The 19,739-nt window shown below is 38.1% G+C and overlaps 1 protein-coding gene across 1 annotated transcript in view; it reads left to right on the top strand.

The window, feature by feature from the left end:
- The window catches only part of Lrrc9 (leucine rich repeat containing 9), a 69,819-nt gene extending 51,404 nt beyond the window's left edge, over positions 1 to 18,415 (top strand). Inside the window, exons 26-31 of the mRNA XM_052186792.1 lie at positions 653 to 789; positions 1,835 to 2,052; positions 4,494 to 4,562; positions 10,993 to 11,133; positions 15,181 to 15,325; positions 18,393 to 18,415. Coding sequence (XP_052042752.1) covers positions 653 to 789; positions 1,835 to 2,052; positions 4,494 to 4,562; positions 10,993 to 11,133; positions 15,181 to 15,325; positions 18,393 to 18,415 — 733 coding nt within the window. The remainder of the gene's footprint in view (positions 1 to 652; positions 790 to 1,834; positions 2,053 to 4,493; positions 4,563 to 10,992; positions 11,134 to 15,180; positions 15,326 to 18,392) is intronic.
- Positions 18,416 to 19,739: the final 1,324 nt, after the last annotated feature.

Genomic DNA, 19,739 nt, shown 5'->3' with positions numbered 1-19,739 from the left:
ACAAAGAGACCCTGTCTCAAAAAACAAAACAAAACAAAGAATTTACATCTTAACATTCAGACACAAACACAAAATAATTTTTCACTTGCTGACACCCCTCATTGGTTTCGTTCAGTTATGTGTAACTAACTATATATAAATTTTGTGCTTTTTAACTTATTCTAAAGTGTTCTGAAATTATTTTCTCTTACACTGGTATAAAAGGTAGAAGAGTTGTTTATGTTTTTATTACTGGCACTGGAATTTCATACATTTATTATTTTATCTTGTGACTTGGATGAGTTAATTTATTAGCAAAATTATTTTTTTAGTAGATCAGTCAGAATTTAATACATTCAGGCATAAATCCTCTTGGAATAAAGATAACTCCACTTATCTCCTTATAATAGAATAAAACATTTTTCTTTTTCTTGCTGATTCACTTTTCATTGTGACTTTCTGTACTTTATTCTCTTCCATATAAGAATTTTAAGGGATAAAAGTTATTATTATTATTATTATTATTATTAAAGTACTACTCAATTGTCATATAACAAAGCTCATATAAATTTTTATCTTACTTTTACTTTATAGTAAATACAGCTCAGGCTGCCTTTCATGATAAAATTACTTTTAAATCAAGTTTATGACTTCAAACTTACCTGTGTTTCAGAGATTCAGTAAGCAGTGAGAACTTGCCTCCAATCATGCAAAGTTTAGAGGTTCTTCATTTGGGATACAATGGAATTTGTAACTTAGTCCAGCTACAACTTAACAGACTAAGAAACTTAAAGTTCCTCTTTCTACAGGGTGAGTAGACATGTAGCTTATAAATCCTGTACACTGGCTGGTTGTCCTCTTCTTTGACAAGCAAGTATAAACACCATTGATCATTGGCAACAAAAAATTTAATAGTCACAAGCTTTTTTCTTTAGTTGTAAATTATTAAATAACTTTTTAGAGAGTAATTGACCATTGTGCCTGGTATTATTATGCAAGGACATTTTCATACACATGTAGTATGTTGCGTGTGTTCTCTACATCCCTTGTCGCCTCCTCCTGTCCCCACTGGGCATTCCTTTGTTCTCGTCACGTCACTTCCACATATGAAGTTTGTTTTTCTGAGATCATCTTAATTTGTTTAATGTGATTATTTCCAGTAGCATGCATTTCTTACAAAGAATATAACCTTGTTTTTCTTTATGACTGTGAAATCCATTGCATGTTTACCCATCGCATTTTCTTAGTCATTTCTCTGCTGCTGGACACCTTGGGGGTAATGAAGAAAAAAATAATTAAGGCTCAATGTGGCTAAATAATGTACCCATGTTTGCACTGGTGTGTAATGATAATCAGGTAATCTAAAGCATATACATTTTTGATCCAAAATAATATATTTTAATCATATAGTAATACATATTGTGTTATTATATAATACATGTATCACTATATTATATATTACTATAAGAATATATATTAATATATACTAATAATGGCCTGGTCCACGTTGGTGTTAACAGAAGTGGTAGATCTAAATGGAGGAACTATTAGGACTAAGTAACGAATTAGAGCAAAAGGAGAGGAAAAGTAGTCCAAGATTATTTTGTAACTGAATGAACAGATTGACAAGAGGGGTCGCTAAGGCTAGATAAAGTTTTTTGGGGTAAGGTTGCTCACTGGAGATTAGGGAAAGATCAGTTTGTTTTACAGTTATTTATTTAAAAGTAGTTACATTTATTAAAAATAAATGTCATTTTTAGCTTTAAAAATCATTTGGTGAGTATTTAAGTGAATGTGGGTAGACAAGCTTTAATTCTGGAAATTGGGGTTCACGCAGCATGTCCTAACTCTTTAGGAAATGAGATCAGTCAGGTGGAAGGGCTGGACAACCTGATCGTCCTCCAGGAGCTGGTCGTCGACCATAACCGCATCCGGGCGTTTAATGACACTGCGTTTGCCAAGCCAAGTTCCCTGCTGACCCTTCACCTAGAGGAAAACAGGCTGAAAGAGCTGAGCAAGCTGCAGGCTTTGGTCAAGCTGGAGAAGCTCTTCCTAGGGTATAACAAAATCCAGGTAACATTATTCGGGGTGCTGTCGTTTTGAGGTCTACATGTTTGAAATCCTCTGTGACCTCAATGTAGAGCCCCCAAGTACCAATTAGAGCATTATGTTTATGAATTATCTATCAGGCATGTCACAGACATGCACTCTCTTAGGATTCCTGGGACGCCTTAGACTGTCCCCTGAGGAGGTCTACTGTAGGAGAGTTGATACATCCTGACAGGGCTTGTGTTTGTATCAGCATTTTGGCTAATGTTGCTGCTTCTCTTAGTACTTCTGAGGCAGCTTCAAAGACAGAGTAAACTGTGCACTCCTCCTGCCTCCTCAAGAATAAGTCCTGTGTTCATCTCGTCTGTGTTTGTAGTAGCATAACACAAGGTACATGGTAGACACTGGATGCTTGACAATATTCACCCGAGGCTCTGTTTGCTACAGTTCATAAAGCCTTTTCTGGAATACTGAGATTTCTTTCCAAGGTTAGAAGTAAATCATGAATAAAGAAGCAAGTAGGAAGAACCTTATTGTGAAAAATAGTATACACCTGATTAATCCAGATTCAAATACCACTCTAAAACACCATATTGACAGTGATCTTACCAAAACTTTATTCAGAAGAAATAAAACTTTGGAAAAATTGGTATTCTATGGGAAATATTTCTGGCAACAGCAGGTGACCTTAACAAATGAGATTCAGAGCTGGGGCAGTAGGTCTGTGGTAGAGCACGTGCCCAGCATGCCCAAAACCCAAGCTTAAACAAGCTCAGTAAAAACAGATGGGACCTTCATACATCTATCAGTGACCTCATCTGGTATCTGGTTTTGCTTATCAATCCAGTAATTAATACTTGAGACCTTGGACATTCTATTGGTTTCTTAGTTATTTTCTTCCCATATCACATAGGCTATCTAGCTCAGAATAAAAGATACAGTCTCCAAAACAGATTTTGTAGAGTGGTCTCCCTGTAGGGGAGTATTTCATGAAACATTTGCATTCATACTTAAACTTCCATGCCATCTTCTTAGAAGCCTTGTGCTTCCATAGAGTCCAGGTTAATTGGCTGTAAACAGTTTTTGTCCAGAGAGATCTGTTAAGAGAATGCCATGGGTAAGGACCCTCCTGGAAAATGTCTTTGCTGTCTGCCAGGACACCCAGTTAGCAGCACACTTAAAAGAGCTAAGACCAGGTAACCAGCTTTTCCCCAGGATGCCCTTGGTTGCCTGTTGACACACTATTCCTCAAAAGGGATGGAGGAGAGAGTAGATCAGCTCATAATGATAGCCCCTCCTCAGCAAGTTGAACAGAGTTATGCTTAGTGGGGTCTACTATCAAAATCTAATACAGCTCTATAGTAAACTGTGTGACAAAGCAGAAGATTATGCACACATCATTCTCCATTGAGTTTAGGTGGATTGTTTCACATCTGAACTTACACTTATGACTGATGTTATTGAATGTTAGTGTGACCATATACGGTTAACTGGAGGGAAAAGTCAACTCTGGAGAGTGGGCATGGGTTGGAAACTTAGTTGAATTCTTCTAAAAACCATTTTCTTTCTAAACCTGGCTATCCATTCAAAGTTTCTTTGTGGGAGAGATTTTTGTTCTCTGGATTCATACCAACATGGGCAATCTAATATCAAGATTATTTCTACATGTGAGCACTAAGAATACAGTCTCTGGGTTAGCCAAGAATGATAGGACAAGAGAAAGTCCTATTGAAAATTAGCAAAACACTAGTCCTTCAGGTAAAAGTAGATACAGTCTCTCATTGACCTGCAGGCATGGTGTGGAGTTTTTGGCTTCCCCAATATGCCCAGTAGTGTCAACTGAGGAAAATGTGGCCTGTTGCCTTGCCTCTAAGAAGCAGAGCGACACAAAGGAAGACTTCAGCTTCATGGTCCCATTTGAGTCTTTGATTAGGGGATCCTTCTGTCCGAGATCCAGATTCTCCATGTACTCTTAAACATCTGAGCATACAATGAAAGCAAAACACATGCACATTAAATAAAAATAAATCTTTTTGAAATTTGCAAAACCTATAACATTGCAAACGTACACTGATATTAAGTGGGTAATAATAAATAGTCCTATGCAGCATTAAGATCAAACATTTAACCAGAGAAATAGTTTTTATCTGTATATCTTTCATAGATAGTGTATCAGAGTATAACCAATATCACATTCTTCTATTATTAAGGCCCTCATCTGAGCCCTGGGATGGCTCAAAACTCTTCCTAGAAAAAGTTTATGGTTACCTTGCAAGTTCTGCTCATTTTCCACATTGTAGTGTTATCTTTGTGAGTAAGGTATTAGGAGTCTAGTCCTCATTCACATTCACATCAGAGGATCCAAGTATGGATCCTGGAATCTAAAACTTGCATAAAACAACTTCAGAGTAGTTTATATTAGGAGATACAAACTAACTGAATATAATTCATTACCTTTTACATAGGATATCACAGAACTGGAAAAACTTGATGTTATTCCTTCTCTCAGAGAGCTTACTGTCTATGGCAATCCAGTGAGTATTTATTTACCTTTATAACTGATTAATTTCCCAACAGTCATAAGTAATTTATCTTATATGATATGAGAAAGTGATTTGATCTATTTCTACATACATACATAACTAGCTGGCTCAGCACAATTTGGGCTTAGTGTTATCTCCACATAACTGTACTGCAAACCAACTCTACCTTATGTAAGCGCATTTTCCATTCTGCACTGCACCCTTTGGCTTACCTGCCCATTGTTGCACCAATAGTATTACACCGTATCAATGTGTAACATTTTATATTGTCTTAATTCTTACTAGAGTGTTTCTCCTTATTCTCCTCTCCTATCTCTTCTTCCTCCTCAGATCCTTTGCTTTCTTCACTGTCTTTGCTATTCTTGGCACCTTACCCTTTCCTGTGAGCTTTAGGAAGCAAATTAGGTTGAAGAAAAATGTTGTTGATGTTTTAATTGGAATGTACTTATTTAAAGTTAACGTGGGAGACATCTGTCACTTTTTTATTGGAGTCTTGCCCACTTAACATGTAAGCAAACTGAAAAACATGGCAAAGAAAAGATGGCCTTCTGATCATTGTGCTGAGTGCTCAGGAAAGTCCAACATAAGAACTGATAGCCAAAGATGTAAGACTGAAAAGGCCACAAGACAGGCAGGACCAAGATCCCCAGAAGCATGCCACGGGCCACAAGACAGTGGATCAGAGAGAGGCACTCGTGTAATGGCAGAACAGGGCCTTTCATCTAACTCAGAGCAGATGATTTCAAGCTAATATGAAAGAGGTGGTCAGGTACGTGCCTGGTGGCGGTGACATCCAGATCCAGTGGGAAAGCCTCACACATTGCTCTAATGGTTTTTTAATTTACAGAGCTGGGAAACTTTGTGGGGATGTGGGCAAACTGGTCAGGACTGCTCAGAACTGGTATGAGGATTACAACACTAGATGACAGTCATCAGGTCAGGCTGATGCCTACCTTGAAAATGCCAAATCGGCGTGCTGGTAGATCACAGATGTATGCAATGGCCTAGGAAACTCCTGATGGGAATCACTCTGTGTGGGAGGAGTTGAACACTCTCCTAGTGAAGATGAGAGATAACATTCCAGGAAGGATGACAGAAGCCATGCATGTATTCGTTTGTCCTAAGAGAGAGTGCCAAATAGGCTCAGGCCACCATAGTGCTAGGTGGTAGTAGTCGGGGTCTTCCACCAAGAACATGTCAATAAGCAGTCCTCTCTAACTTTCAGTTTTCATCTTTTGTATTCATAAGTATTAATATCCTTTATGCATCTTACTCAAAAATTTAGAATTTTCTTGAGTTAGGAATGTTATCAATGGATTCTAGGTGACTAGAGCCAGAATCTGTGCTGTGCTATTCAATACAGTGGTAATTACAGACAATGATTGGTTACTATACCAGTCATTAAATTATGGAAAATTTAATAATTTTTCATAAACAGTGATAAATAAAGGTATAGTCACCTGATTACATGAAGTGTACATTTATGCAAATGTGTGGGTACTGTTTTGACTGATAGATAATATAGTTTCCTTTTTAACTCGCTGATACGGTAAATCACATTAACAGACTTAATAGAATAAAACTATCCTTAAATTCCTGGTGTGAATATTTATCTTTATATTTTGCTGGACTCAATCCAGTATTTAATGTACCATATCCACATCTATGCAGGTAAAAACCTATAATTCTATCTTTATATACACTACCTTTAAATCTGCTTTTAATATCTTGAAAGCAATGTCTTTTGCTTTATAAGATTAATTTAGGAATCTCCTATTCCTAGTCTAAGGATTCATTTGAATACTAATACGGTTCTTGAAAAGGAATTTGGTCTTATCTCGAAAACCCCTTGGCCTTAATTATTTTATAAGCTTCACTTTAAGTCACTGGCTCAAATTCCTTCATGAGTATAAATCACATCACATTTCTTCTTCCTTAGAAGCTCATTTTGAGAAGTTAAATTTTTTGTAGGTCTTGTTCTTTTATCTAAGCTCTTAATGTATTGCTTTCATAGTAAGCTCAGGATGCTCTTTCCAGCCTGCACTGTATCTATTTTGTTGCCCCTCTGTGCCCAAGATTGTCAAGTTTTGCTTCTTCATTTTATTCTTGATAAATCTTGATAAATCCTTGTTCACAGTGTGTCTTCAGAGCATCATACATTTCTTTACTAGGGGTGTTGTTTGCATTCTCTTTCACCAACATCTACTCTGTCATTTACTCCTTTTAGTTTCTTGAAAATTTTCTAGAAATTTTTTAACTTCATATCTCTTTATGGTAAACATTTAAGCTTAATATTAATTTTCAATACATTTGTAAATCAGCAAGTTCTAGGCTACATTGTATTGCTTTAACGATGTCCTGGACATTTTTATATACTATTCCCTTACTGGTTTTCATATATGAAAGCTTGTACTCTTCTAAAGACTTGGTTTTCATTTATACATTACTGAGTTCTATGCATGTGTTTTTATTCTTGATTAATCTATGGTGTTTTTCTAGTTGTATCTTCATCATTTTCCTCCAGTGTTGGAGATTTTTCAATCAAAGGAAGCAAACTCTCTGCTACTTGATATTTAGGAAAAGCATTTTGTAACTTAGAATGTGGTCAGTGATTTTTTTGGGGGGGCTGCTACATGTAGAGGTCTTTCTCTATCACTGAACATGTCTCTACTACATTCACCTCCAGCAGTTTGATCATTTTTTTCTTCCTTTCTTTCTTTCTTTTCTTTTTTTTATTGGATATATTATTTATTTACATTTCAAATGTTATCCCCTTTCCCAATCCCCCCAGAAACCCCCATCTCACCCCCTTCCTCCTGCTTCTATGGGGATTTGTCTGTACCCACCCACCCACCCCCACCTCCCCGCCCTCAAATTCCCCTATGCTGGGGCATCGAGCCTTCATGGGACCAAGGGCCTCTTCCCCCATTGATGCTCAACAAGGCTATCCTCTGCTACATATACGGCTGGAGCCACGGATCCCTCTAAGTGTACTCCTTGGCTGAAGGTTTAAACCCTGGAAGCTCTGGTTGACTGATGTTGTTGTTCTTCATATGGGGTTGCAAACCCCTTCAGCTCCTTCAGTTCTTTCTCAGCTCCTCCACTGGGGACCCCATGCTTAGTCCAGTGTTTAACTGTAAGCATCCACCTCTGTATATGTCAGGCTCTGGTTGAGCCTCTCAGGAGACAGTTATATCAGGCTCCTGTCAGCATGTACTTCTTGGCATCCACAATAGTGTCTGCATTTGGTGACTGTATATAGGATGGATCCCCAGGTGGGGCAGTCTCTGGATGGCCTTTCCTTCAGTCTCTGCTCCACACTTTGTCTCCGTATCTGCTCCTGTATTTTGTTACCCCTGCCAAGAAGGACCGAAGCACTCACACTCTGGTCTTCCTTCTTCTTGAGCTTCATGTAGTCTGTGAATTATATCTTGGGTATTTGGAGCTTTTGGGCTAATATCCACTTATCAGTGAGTGCATACCATGTGTGTTCTTTTGTGATTGGGTTACCTCACTGAGAATGATATTTTCTAGTTACATCCATTTGCCTAAGAATTTCATGAATTGTTTTTAATAGCTGAGTAGTACTCCATTATGTAAATGTACCACATTTTCTGTATCTATTCCTCTGTTGAAGGACATCTGGGTTCTTTTCAGCTTTTGGCTATTATAAATAAGGCTGCTATGAACATAGTGGAGCAGATGATATGATAATATACTTAAGTGACCTCAAAAATTCCACAAGAGAACACTTAAACCTGAGGAACAACTTCAGCAAAATGGATGGATATAAAATTAACTCAAACAAATCAATAGTCTTCCTCTACTCAAAGTATAAACAGGCTGAGAAATTAGAGAAATGACACCCTTCACAATAGTCACAAATAATATAAAATACTCTAACCAAGCAACTTAAAGATCTATATGACAAGAACTTCAAGTCTCTGAAGAAAGAAATCAAAGATCACAGAAGATGGAAAGATCTCCCATGCTCATGGATTGGCAGAATTAATATAGTAAAAATGGCCATCTTGAGCCAAAAGCAATCTACAGATTGAATGCAATCCCCATCAAAATTCCAACTCAATTCTTCATAGAGTTAGAAAAGGCAATTCTCAAATTCATCTGGAATAACAAAAAACTTAGAATAGCAAAAATTATTCTCAACAATAAAAGAACTTCTGGCAGAATCACCATTCCTTATCTCAAGCTGTACTACAGAGCAATAGTGATAAAAAAAAACTGCATGGTATTGGTACAGAGACAGATTGGAAGATCAATGGAATAGAATTGAAGACCCAGAAATGAACCCACACACCTATGGTCACTTGATCTTTGACAAAGGAGCTAAAACCATCCAGTGGAAAAAGACAGCACTTTCAACAAATGGTGCTGGTTTAGCAGTCAGCACATAGAAGAATACAAATCAATCCATACTTACCTCCTTGTACAAAGCTCAAATCCAAGTGCATCAAGTACCCCCACATGTTTTATGGCTATTATACACTGACACTAATAGAAGAGAAAGTGTGGAAGAGCCTTGAATACATAGGCTCAAGGGAAAAGACCCTGAACAGAACACCAATGGATTATGCTCTAAGATCAAGAATTGACAAATGGGATCTCATAAAACTGAAAAGCTTCTGTAAAGCAAAGGACACTGTCATCAAGACAAAATGGCAACCCACAGATTGGTCAAAAATCTTTACCAATCCTACATCCGATAGTCTGCTAATATCCAATATATACAAAGAACTCAAGAAATTAGACTCCAGAGAACCAAATAACCCTATTTTAAAAAATGGGGTTCAGAGCTAAACAAATAATTCTCAACTAAGGATTCTCAAATGGCCAAGAAGCACCTAAGGAAATGTTCAACATCCTTAGTCATCAGGGAAATGCAAATCAAAACAACCCTGAGATTCCACCTTATACCAGTCAGAATGGTTAAGATCAAAAACTAGGGAGATAGCAGATGCTGATGAGGATATGGAGAAAGAGGAACACTCCTCCACTGCTGGTGGGACTGCAAGCTGGTACAACTACTCTGGAAATCAGTGTGGTGGGTCCTCAGAAAATTAGATATAGTATTACTTGAGGACCCAGCTATACCATCCTAGGCATATACCCAAAAGATGTATCTTTCTTTGTTCCTTTCTTTCCTTTCTTTTTCCATTTGTTTTGTTTTGTTTTTAATTCCAAATTCCTCTAAAATCACTATGTAAACAAGGTTGGCTTGTAATTCATGGATAGCTTCTTGCTTTAACCTCTAGAGTGCCAGGTTTATAGGCATGAGCCACCAGACCCAGCTTATCCATTCATCTCAAGACTGTTGTTGTTCTTTGCTACAGATAATGCTGTATACTTTCTATATTAGGAGCCCTCAAGATTACCACTACCTCAGAGATTTGAGAGACTCAGTCAGTGTGTTTTCCTTGTGGCTAAGATAATGAGAATACACAACTAAGATCAGTTGCAATGCCGTAGTAGGTCACAGCATGGAGCACACTCTTCATTTAACCACAAAAATGGCATGTCTTCTATGTTGTTTTATTCAGGGCAGCCCCTTAGAGACTTAGCATTTAACAATTGAAAGTTAAACAACCTAGGAACTCTTCCCAATAAGAACTGAAACTTTACGGATGGAAAAGAGGTTGAATATAAATCCTACTGTTTTTAGTAATTATCAAGACATAGTCAGCTACCATTATCAACCTAGTAATGATAAGAACATTCTCAAGTCCAAGTACCAAACACCAGGAAAGTGCCATCCTTGTAAGCAGAACCTTCTAAAAGTAAAGACCCTGAGAACACTCTACTCAAGTCTTTCTACCCACCTTTTTATGGACATATGCAATTTTTTAGAGGAGGTTAACACTATGAAGAGATGAATTGTACAGACCAGAATGAATTAAGTGAAATGAGACCTTTTGGAAAAAACTTTACATTAAACCAATTACATAGAAATGAAGTTGCATATAATTCTGCCCATGAGTTGAGGTTGTGCTAGCTAATGGCCAGTGCTAAGGACTTCAGAGAGATGACAGTCTGAGTGTGATGGTGGCATGTACCTGTGTTCCACACTGAGGGGGCTGAGGCAAGAAGATTATTTGTCAAACCAGACTGGGATACATGGAAAGGGGGAAGACAAAGTGGGGAGAAAAGACTGGAAGGAGACAGGAAAGGAGAAAGACTAAACCTCTGAATGCTAGCCTTAGTTTAAAATATTTTCTATTTTATTTGGTATTACAGAAGATTGAGAAATCTTTCAGAAAGAAGCTCCTGCCTATAGCAGTTAGGACTGTAAAGTAGCCATTCTTCACCATCTTTGTGGCCTTTCCCATGCTGCCTTTTGAAATTATTTTTTTCTTTTTAATATAAGTGATTTGGGGAATAAACAATTGTTTTTACCTTTCTTTAGATTTGTAGAAAAATGGTACATCGACATGTGCTCATATTCCGCCTGCCTAATTTACAGATGTTGGATGGAATTCCTATCAATTCTGATGATAGGGCAAAAGCTGAGTTTCATTTCTCTGAACTACAAGCAAAGAAAAGTTCAGTGAGTATACTGTTTATACTTTCCTTTTTACTGTATATTATTGTAAATAATCATCATGTACATGTTTACATAACCACATGTGATTCTATAAATTGTAGTATTTACTTAATGACTAATATCAATAGAAGATTTTTCCTAATAAGACATTAATATAAGGCAAATTATTTAATATTTCATTGTTCAGTACTTTAAATTACATTAGAAGGTAAGAAACTGGGACATGCCATGTTTAAAAAAACTGTGAAATTGCTTCAATTTAAGCAGAGAGGAAGAGGGGAATTTTCATCTCTATATACTGCATAGTTCTTCTAACAGAGATGTGTGTTGCTATTATAGATTTGCAGGATTACTGGTCTCTTTACCCATGAGCCCTAAAATGTACCTGACCATGATAGGAGCACAATTCTAGAATGAAGAAACAACAGAAATAGGCTTTTAGGGATTTTATCATTAGTCACTTCTATTTGTTCTGATCATCATCTAAATACTGTATTTAACACAGAAAGACGATGTTTTTTTTTTCTTTTTTTAACAGAAATGTAGAATTATTGGAGTTGAGCTTTTGCAAAGTTTGAAGAAGAGATAGGAGTAGAGAGGGAAGCCAGCTGACAATTAGAGTATTCCAAGAGATGGTCCAATGACCTTGAGCAGGTGCAGAGGGGATGTGGAACTGAACCTTCCACTTAAGTAGAAGCAAAAATCCAAGGACATTAGCATCAAGGATCCAAAGTTACAGTAAGAACAGGATCTTCACTCGGAAGGCAGAGGCAGGCAGATTGCTGAGTGTGAGGCCAGCCTGGTCTACAGAGCAACAGCCAGGGTCACACAGAGAAACCCTGTCTCGAAACAACAAAGGAAAAACAGGCTCCAGAAGAAGAAACGGTGAGGTCACTCCAGACGGATGCCGTCCACTAGGCTTTCCCTCCACCAGGATCTAGACCTGCTGACGGGTGGCTCCTCAGCCGTCATTTAAAAACGCTGCTTCTGTTTCTATCAACTCTTCTAGCTTACTTTTCCCTTCAGCAAGAGTCACATACTCAGAGAGATGGCTTTGTGTCACATACTCTAGAAAGATGGCCTTCAAAAAAAAACTTGCTGTGTGGTCTTATACTAAGTCGACAGATGAAATGTTAAGTTCAAATTTTAAGTTAAGAGTTCTATGTCAATATAAAAACCAAATTCAATACTTTGGAAAATCTGGAGAAAGAATAATCACATACACACAATGTCAAACTGGATGAGGGATTAAAAAACCAATAAAATGCAAGAGAAAAGATACAGATTTAACGAGAACTAACTTTCAAACCTAGACAATTATTGTCTCTAAATTTTCTTATTATCTTTAAAACTTTATGCTGTTTTAAAGAAACCAGCAGAAGAAATGGCATGCAAAATCTTAAAGGATAATCAGATAAAATATCAACCACAGACCCTTGCTTAGAAAATGGCCTTGACCAGGCATGGTGGTGTATATACCTGTAACCACCACACTTGGGAGACAGGAAGGTCAGAAGTTCAAAGTCATCCTTGCCAGGGGCTACCTGAGAGCTTGTTTCAAAAAGACAGGGAACTTCTTCATTAAACATATACAATTTGAAAAATGTTGTCAAGAGATAAATGTGTATTATATCTGATTTTTTTCCTGTTTAGTGCTGCTGGGGCATACGTAGCACAGCAAGCAAGTGTCCTATTACTGAGATAGTTTTATCTCTACTTAAAAATTTTAATGACTCCTTGACTTTCTAACTCCAGTCTTAAAAATTAATCTTAGCATGTTTTGATCAAATGCACTTCTAGAATAAGTTAAAGTATCTACAGAGACCTTAAGGCTCATAGTTGTTCAATGTTAATAAAAATTAAACAAAAAACATGTAGCTAAGAGTACTGTCTAATACCATGTACTCAAGTTCTCGGGATAGGCTTCACTCTTTCAAAAAAAAAAAAAAAAGAAAGAACAAGTCAGATGAAATTTAGTTCTATGGTTAAGCCTCCTTTCCCTTTCTTTATCTTCAGTCAACTTCTTACAAAAAACAAAACAACAAAAGAACACGTCCCATGAAGTAGTTTTCTGTTGCTCTTGCATCAAATTATCCCCAAATCATTGGCTTAACAGAGCATGTGGTGATTGTCTTACAGTCTGGGAGTCAAGAGTCGAAACGGGGTCTTGCAGGCAAGCATGGCTGAGCTACAGTCCTTCCTGGAAGCTTTGCAAAGGTGCTCAGCCTATGTGCTCTCCAGCCTCCAGAGCTGTCTCGGCTCCTGCCTCTCAGCCAGTAGCATCGCTCAGCTCCTCCCACTTCTGCCATCATAGCTCCTCCTCCCACTCTGACCCTTCTGTCTCCCTCTTTTTAGATAATCCAGAATAATATCCCCACTTCAAAGTCCTTACTTCCGTCACACCTGCAAACTCCTTTGCCATGTAAGGTAAGGTCCTCATAAGTGTAGAAATGAGGCTAGTAGACCTATTTGGGGGAAGATGTTCCTACCACACTGCATATGAGGTTCCATAGAGGCACTTATAAGGACTATTGCTTAGTTAAAATGTATAAATTCAGCCAGGCAGTGGTGGCGCAAGCCTGTAATCCCAGCACTTGGGAGGCAGAGGCAGACAGAGTGTGAGGCCAGCCTGGTCAACAGAGTGAGTTCCAGGTCAGCCAGGGCTACAGAGAGAGAACCTGTCTTGAAACCCCTCCCCCAAAATGTATAAGTTCTATTTTAAAATAATATTGCTAAATTTTAAAGCAAATCATCACTTACAATACTTTAAAACACCATTTTTCATATATAAATCCTAAACTGGTTTAATTTATCAAAAATATGTAGACTAACCTTCAGCATTGCAGTTTATTGTTTACTTGTGCATTTTTCTCAAGAATTCCTTTTTTCCATTATTCTTCTATAACAGTATAATTATTATTCAATATAACTACTCTTGCCTTTTAAATAGCCCTATATAAAAGAGTTTAACTATCTAGTTTTGTTACATAAGCACTCATTTAAAATTATTTTGATCTATCTATACCCAGTAAAGTGTTTGAAATCTTTGCTTTACAAAAGTGTATTTTAAGGTTCAATAATAACTTACTTTCGTGTGTGGAACGAAATCGAGCCATTATTTCTTTTAGCTGTTCAGAAGAAACAAGATTGGGAAAGATTTCAAATTTCTCAATTGATATTTCTTTATTTTGGTCACTGCAGTAGTTTCTTTTCAACAGCCGAAGGGCAAATTCAGGTCAACATTTTCACCTGAATGTGTTCAGGGTTCAACTTTAAGACGAAAGTCAGCCACATACCATATTAGTGACAGAAATAAACTTCCATAAATGAACTGTTGGGCAGCCTGGGACTATACAACATTAGTTAAAGAACCTTGGGGCCCACTGACAGCTGCATCCTTGTTGATGCTTGCTGAAGTCAAGTTGGTTACTTTAGACAAATGGCAAAGTGGAACCATGTGTTCAGAATATATAACTTTAACAAGCTCAAGGTTCTAACGAAAATAGAACATTTACGCAGAAAGCAGGTTGGTTTCCAGCACCCACATGGTGGCTTACATAGACTGTAATTCATTCCAAAGGGTTCCACGCTCTTTTCTCATCTCTGAGCTGTGGTGATACTGGGCATGCATATGATACACATACGTACATGCAGACAGGCAAGACGTTTAGACAAACAAAGTAAAAAAAAAAGTATTGAAGTATTTGAAGAAAGGACAAGAACCATTACAAAGAAAGCATTGTCTCAGTGTTCATGGTTCTGCCTTTCCCGACTGAGAGCTTTTGGAAGTAAAATGAACACTAAGCTCTGGCTTCTAGTGACCAGTACAACATGGTCTGAAAAAGCAACCCACAAGACTGAGGGCAGGCAACCCTGGGCCTGCAGGACTCTGCTCTGTCCATGTTACAGAAGTACCAATCCCAAGTTTAGGCAAGCAAGGAAAAGTGCCTTGTAAAGATTATTGTGCCTTGGGGCTTATGGTAAGGACTAAACCTATTTATTTCAGTTTCAGAGGTAAGATGTTCTTAACTGTTTTATTTTATTGTGTAGTTCGTTCCTGTTACCAGCTCTCCTACGGATGGTGGGTCATTCTGCCACGTTAAAGCCTCTCCCATTAAAATAACAAATGTTATTCTGCCTGCTGGATTTAGCCATTTCTTGGGACCTGACTTCACCTTAACTCCTGAAGTTGAAGGTATTTTTACAAAGAGTTTCAGAGAGAATGAAAAAACAAACAAACAACAGCAGCAGCAACAATAAAAAAGAAAGAAAAAACCCTCATTTAAAACAGCGATCTCATTTGACGTCTAATGTTACTTCAAATTGCATGGTTTAATTTGCGTCTTAGTATTATACATTTTATCAGATTGTCTGTGGCCATGCTGATCTCAAAACTGTATTTTTTTTTATTTTATTGAATCACTTATGGGTTGCTCTCAGTATAAACAAGAATTTCCTGACTTCTTTCAAAGATTTTTACATTTTCTGCATGTCATCATGAACAACTCCCAAGACAAATTCAGTATGAATTCTGCTAAAAGTAGAAGTCAGAAAATTTAACATTACAGAAAATAGTAGTCTATACATAGAGCATCTTCCAAAGAGACAATGCAGTTCCCTCGGGATTATTAGAAACTTGTGAAGCTAGCCTGAGGAAGGAGTTTGAGAGCCACGGGGACATGAAAGGATTTCATTTAATATGTTCATTTTAATTAGCATTTAGAAGACACCTACTCCCTAACTTGAGATCCTTGCTTGCTCTCTTGTTGAATAGCTGGGGACGGTGTTGCAGCTGGAGACAGAACCTTGCTCATTCCTTTTAACGTCCCCCTTATTCTAAATCACAACAGTTATGAAATTATCTCAGAGCCTACTAAGAGGAGGAGGTTATCATTTGTAGAGATACATAAAATGTACATTAAAAAAAAAGCCTGTTCAAAGAAACCAGGGGTTTTTGGGATGGCTCGGGTGGTAAAGGCACTTGCTGCCAAGCCTGAGAACATGAGTTCCCACACCAGGACCCACACAGAGGGAGAAACCACTCCTGAACATTGTTCTCTGATCACCACACTCATTATGGACTGCACCACCTATATCCCCTCCCCTCCACCACAGCCACCCTACACACACACACACACACACACACACACACACACACAGGACAAATTGACTCAGCATAACTTATCAATTTATGTATTTATCTTAGTTCTCACATTTCCAATAATAGTGAGGATTATTATGTTTTTGTTCAGAGGACTCAACTAGATACACAATTGGATTTGTCAAATTGGTCTCCATCTCCTGGAGCGTGAAATGCTGTCTTCGGGCTGGTGGCTTGGTCTTTCCTGCGAGCCCAGCTGTGCTCTAATCACTGTAACTTGCTTCACATGTATCCTTCTTCAAGGTTTGTCAGCAGCAACTTAGCTTTTCTGAAGGAAAAAAATACTTGGTTTGCTGTTCTCTGATTATACTGCTCAAATTTTAGTTTTAAAAGTATGGTCTTGTGTGTATTCCTATCCAGCACATAGATCTGGATAGCTACATTTTTATGAACAGAATCAAATTGATTAGTTTGCAAAAAAATGTAAGTCATACTAAGTATTAGCAATATATGGCAATGTAATGAGTTGTTGTTGCTGTTGTCTTTCTTTGCGGTGGGGGGAGGGTGCAGCATCTTTGGTTTTTGAAGCAGTGTCTAGTTACACAACTCGGACTATTCTATTCTGGCAATCACTCTGTAGGTCAGGCTGGCCTTGAACTCAGAGATCTGGCTGCCTGCTTCTTCCTCCCAAGTGCTAGGATCAAAGGCAGATACCACCCCACTAACTGCATTCATGCAACCCATCATGCGGCTCACCCACCACACTCATGCAGCCCGTCATGCAGCTCATTTGGATTCAACAGCAAGTAAGTTCAACACTGAGATTGTGAAGACAGAGAATTTTTTAAATACTCCAAGTTTTCTTTAAAATTTCCCCTTACCTTGCCTCCAACGTTGACCCCCTCCCCAAGCCCAACTCAGTGCTCAGTTTCAGTCTGCTCCACTGTGCACTGCCTCCTCGCTGCCCACATTCGGGACTTGGTTTTTGTTTTTGTTTTTAAATTAATCATGACAAAAAATATTTTAGTAACAATGAAAAATGTCCCAGTGTCAAAAATGGAAGATTATACCATTTTAGTTATGATGGCCTAGTGTTAAGTACCAAAATAGCTGAAACATTTACGTTAGGTAGAAATGCTTCTGTTATTCACACGCTGCACCTGGGAAATGGTGCTATGACGAAGACACTTAAGCATGTGTCGTAACTTTAACTTTTCCAAAATCTGCAACAGCAACTAGTGGCAAATAACATTTTTATTGGATTTTAAACAAATTTTAGACAATTAGTTGTCCTTCAAATGTGATTTATCCAAGTACACCAATGGGATATATGACTTTCCTGCATTTATCACTCATTATAGAGTAATTCCTCTCATAGCTGAATGTGTGTGTTTACTGCAATAAATTCAAATCAGCTAAGGCACTCTATAACCCTTTGGCAAAGTAAAAATCTCTAGGTAAAATACCTGAAATATAAACTGATTGCTGATATGTGCGCTAATGGAGACTGGATGTGTACCATCTCCAAAGGTACATATTATATTTTTAAAATCTAATTTATAATGTTCATTTAAGTGGCTCTCTCTATACATACAAAGAGAGAAGACAATTACACAATATATTTTTCACACAAAAACCACCATTATTTCTGGCTAGAATCCTCTAAATGTGTTAGATATGGCATGTATTTCCATGTGAAATATACATAAATGAATAAGCATACACATCATTTTTCAAATGAGATTCAGTAGCACACAGAATTCAAAATGTCTCAGACTAGGCTATTCAGTAATTGCCCATGGGTCTGATAACAACCACTAGAACCCAAACTATATACCACTTCGACTGGTTTTCCTACTACTTTAATTTATTCCCAATGTTGCTACAACTTCTCTTAAATGTGTTCCATTGTCTTTAGGAATATGCTTTCAAAGTTCTTTAAATGTAGCCTCAGCAGCTGCACTGACTCCCTCACTGTAATCAGTTGTTTTGGTGAATCTTTAGGCTGACGTAATTCCTAAAGAGTCATGAAATATACCCTTCGTACCCTTCGTACCTTAATGCATATACAGCACAGAAGCCACTTACTACAGAATTGCTCCCAGTAATCTGAATCATTAAGTGGTTGTTATGTGATTCATACCTACCTTGTTTCTTACAGAATTCCTGGGAGTAACTTACTAAGATCAAATCAGATGTAAATGAGCATGAACCAGCAAACATGTATGTTAGCAGTCATGCAGAAGCCAGCAGACAGCAGGCAGTGACATGACTAACATGGCTGAGACGTTTCAGCTCTGTGAAGAGTCTCCCTTGATTAGTCTGACTTTACCAGTGATCTGAAATTTTATGGTTATTTTAGTCACTCCCCCAATGTCTGTATTGGAACATCATGAACTACTTATTACGTATACAAGAATCTGAGAAGATAAAAGTAACAGATATGAAACAAATTCTAGAAATCCAAATGCTAGTATTGGAAGTAGTTAGCTGAGAGCTCATGGCGGCCTGCCCTGTGAGGACTTTGGTTTGTTAACTAGCTACTCATTTATAGTTACTAGAGGTAATTAGTAAAGATCAAAGCTCAGTTGAACATGTCTCTTTTAGCCTGAAACTGTTTGTAAAATATTATCACTCACTACAGGCACAGCTGTTTGTGTAGGAAGTAAGAACTCTGAGAACAGGAACCAGCAGACCATCGCAACCATTGCTAAATCAAAGCCAGTCTTGTGTTGAATTTTGCCACAGGTTACTTTTTAGGGCTATTCTTTGAAGTGGGAGAAATGAAACTTGTGTGAATTATTGAAAAAGTAGGAATCAAAACTGCATATTCCCACACTCCTGCCACCAACTATCTGCCCCAGCGGCCTGGCCATCCCTGCACTGGTAGGCAATGGCCGACCTGTTCTTATCTCATGGAGATTCTGACTCTGAACTCCACAGTTTCTCCACCCAGCTCTCTAGGTTCCCACTGGTGGGTCGCTACCATGCCATCCCTGTGCTTCAAATCCCCCATGGCCTTTGTGGAGCACCTCAGGCAAACCCTCGATTGGCCTGCTTTATCTTTCTCTCTTGAACCCAGACGAGATGCTGCGTGAAGGAAAATGCAACACAGACTTAGTTCAGAAACAATGGTAACTCAGTCTCTGGGCACAACAACTAAAATCTAATCTTGTAAACCTTGTTAAAATCTGATTCCTCTGGTGGCAGAGCAGGTGATACGAGGAAACTCTAGCAGCTCCATCTTACTGCCCTGCTGTCTGGTTCCAAAAGGAACTCCCTCTCTCCTGCTTCCTCTCTTCTTCTGTTCAACCTGGAAGTTCCAGTGATTGGCTCCTTTATTCATTAGGGGATTGGTTCACAAGAACAGCACCAGGCCCATCCACAACATGAAGCAGTCAGGACAACCATCAAACTTGCCTAGTGACCAGTGCAAAAAGTGGGCATCAGTGTGAGCTCCTAAGTATGCCCAACTATGGACCCTGCTGGTTCCTATTCTTCAAACTGA

The sequence above is a fragment of the Apodemus sylvaticus genome, chromosome 6, assembly GCF_947179515.1.
Source record: "Apodemus sylvaticus chromosome 6, mApoSyl1.1, whole genome shotgun sequence".
Lineage (NCBI taxonomy): Eukaryota > Metazoa > Chordata > Mammalia > Rodentia > Muridae > Apodemus > Apodemus sylvaticus.
Note: the sequence above shows the minus strand (reverse complement) of the source record. Positions and strands in the feature narration are given on the sequence as shown.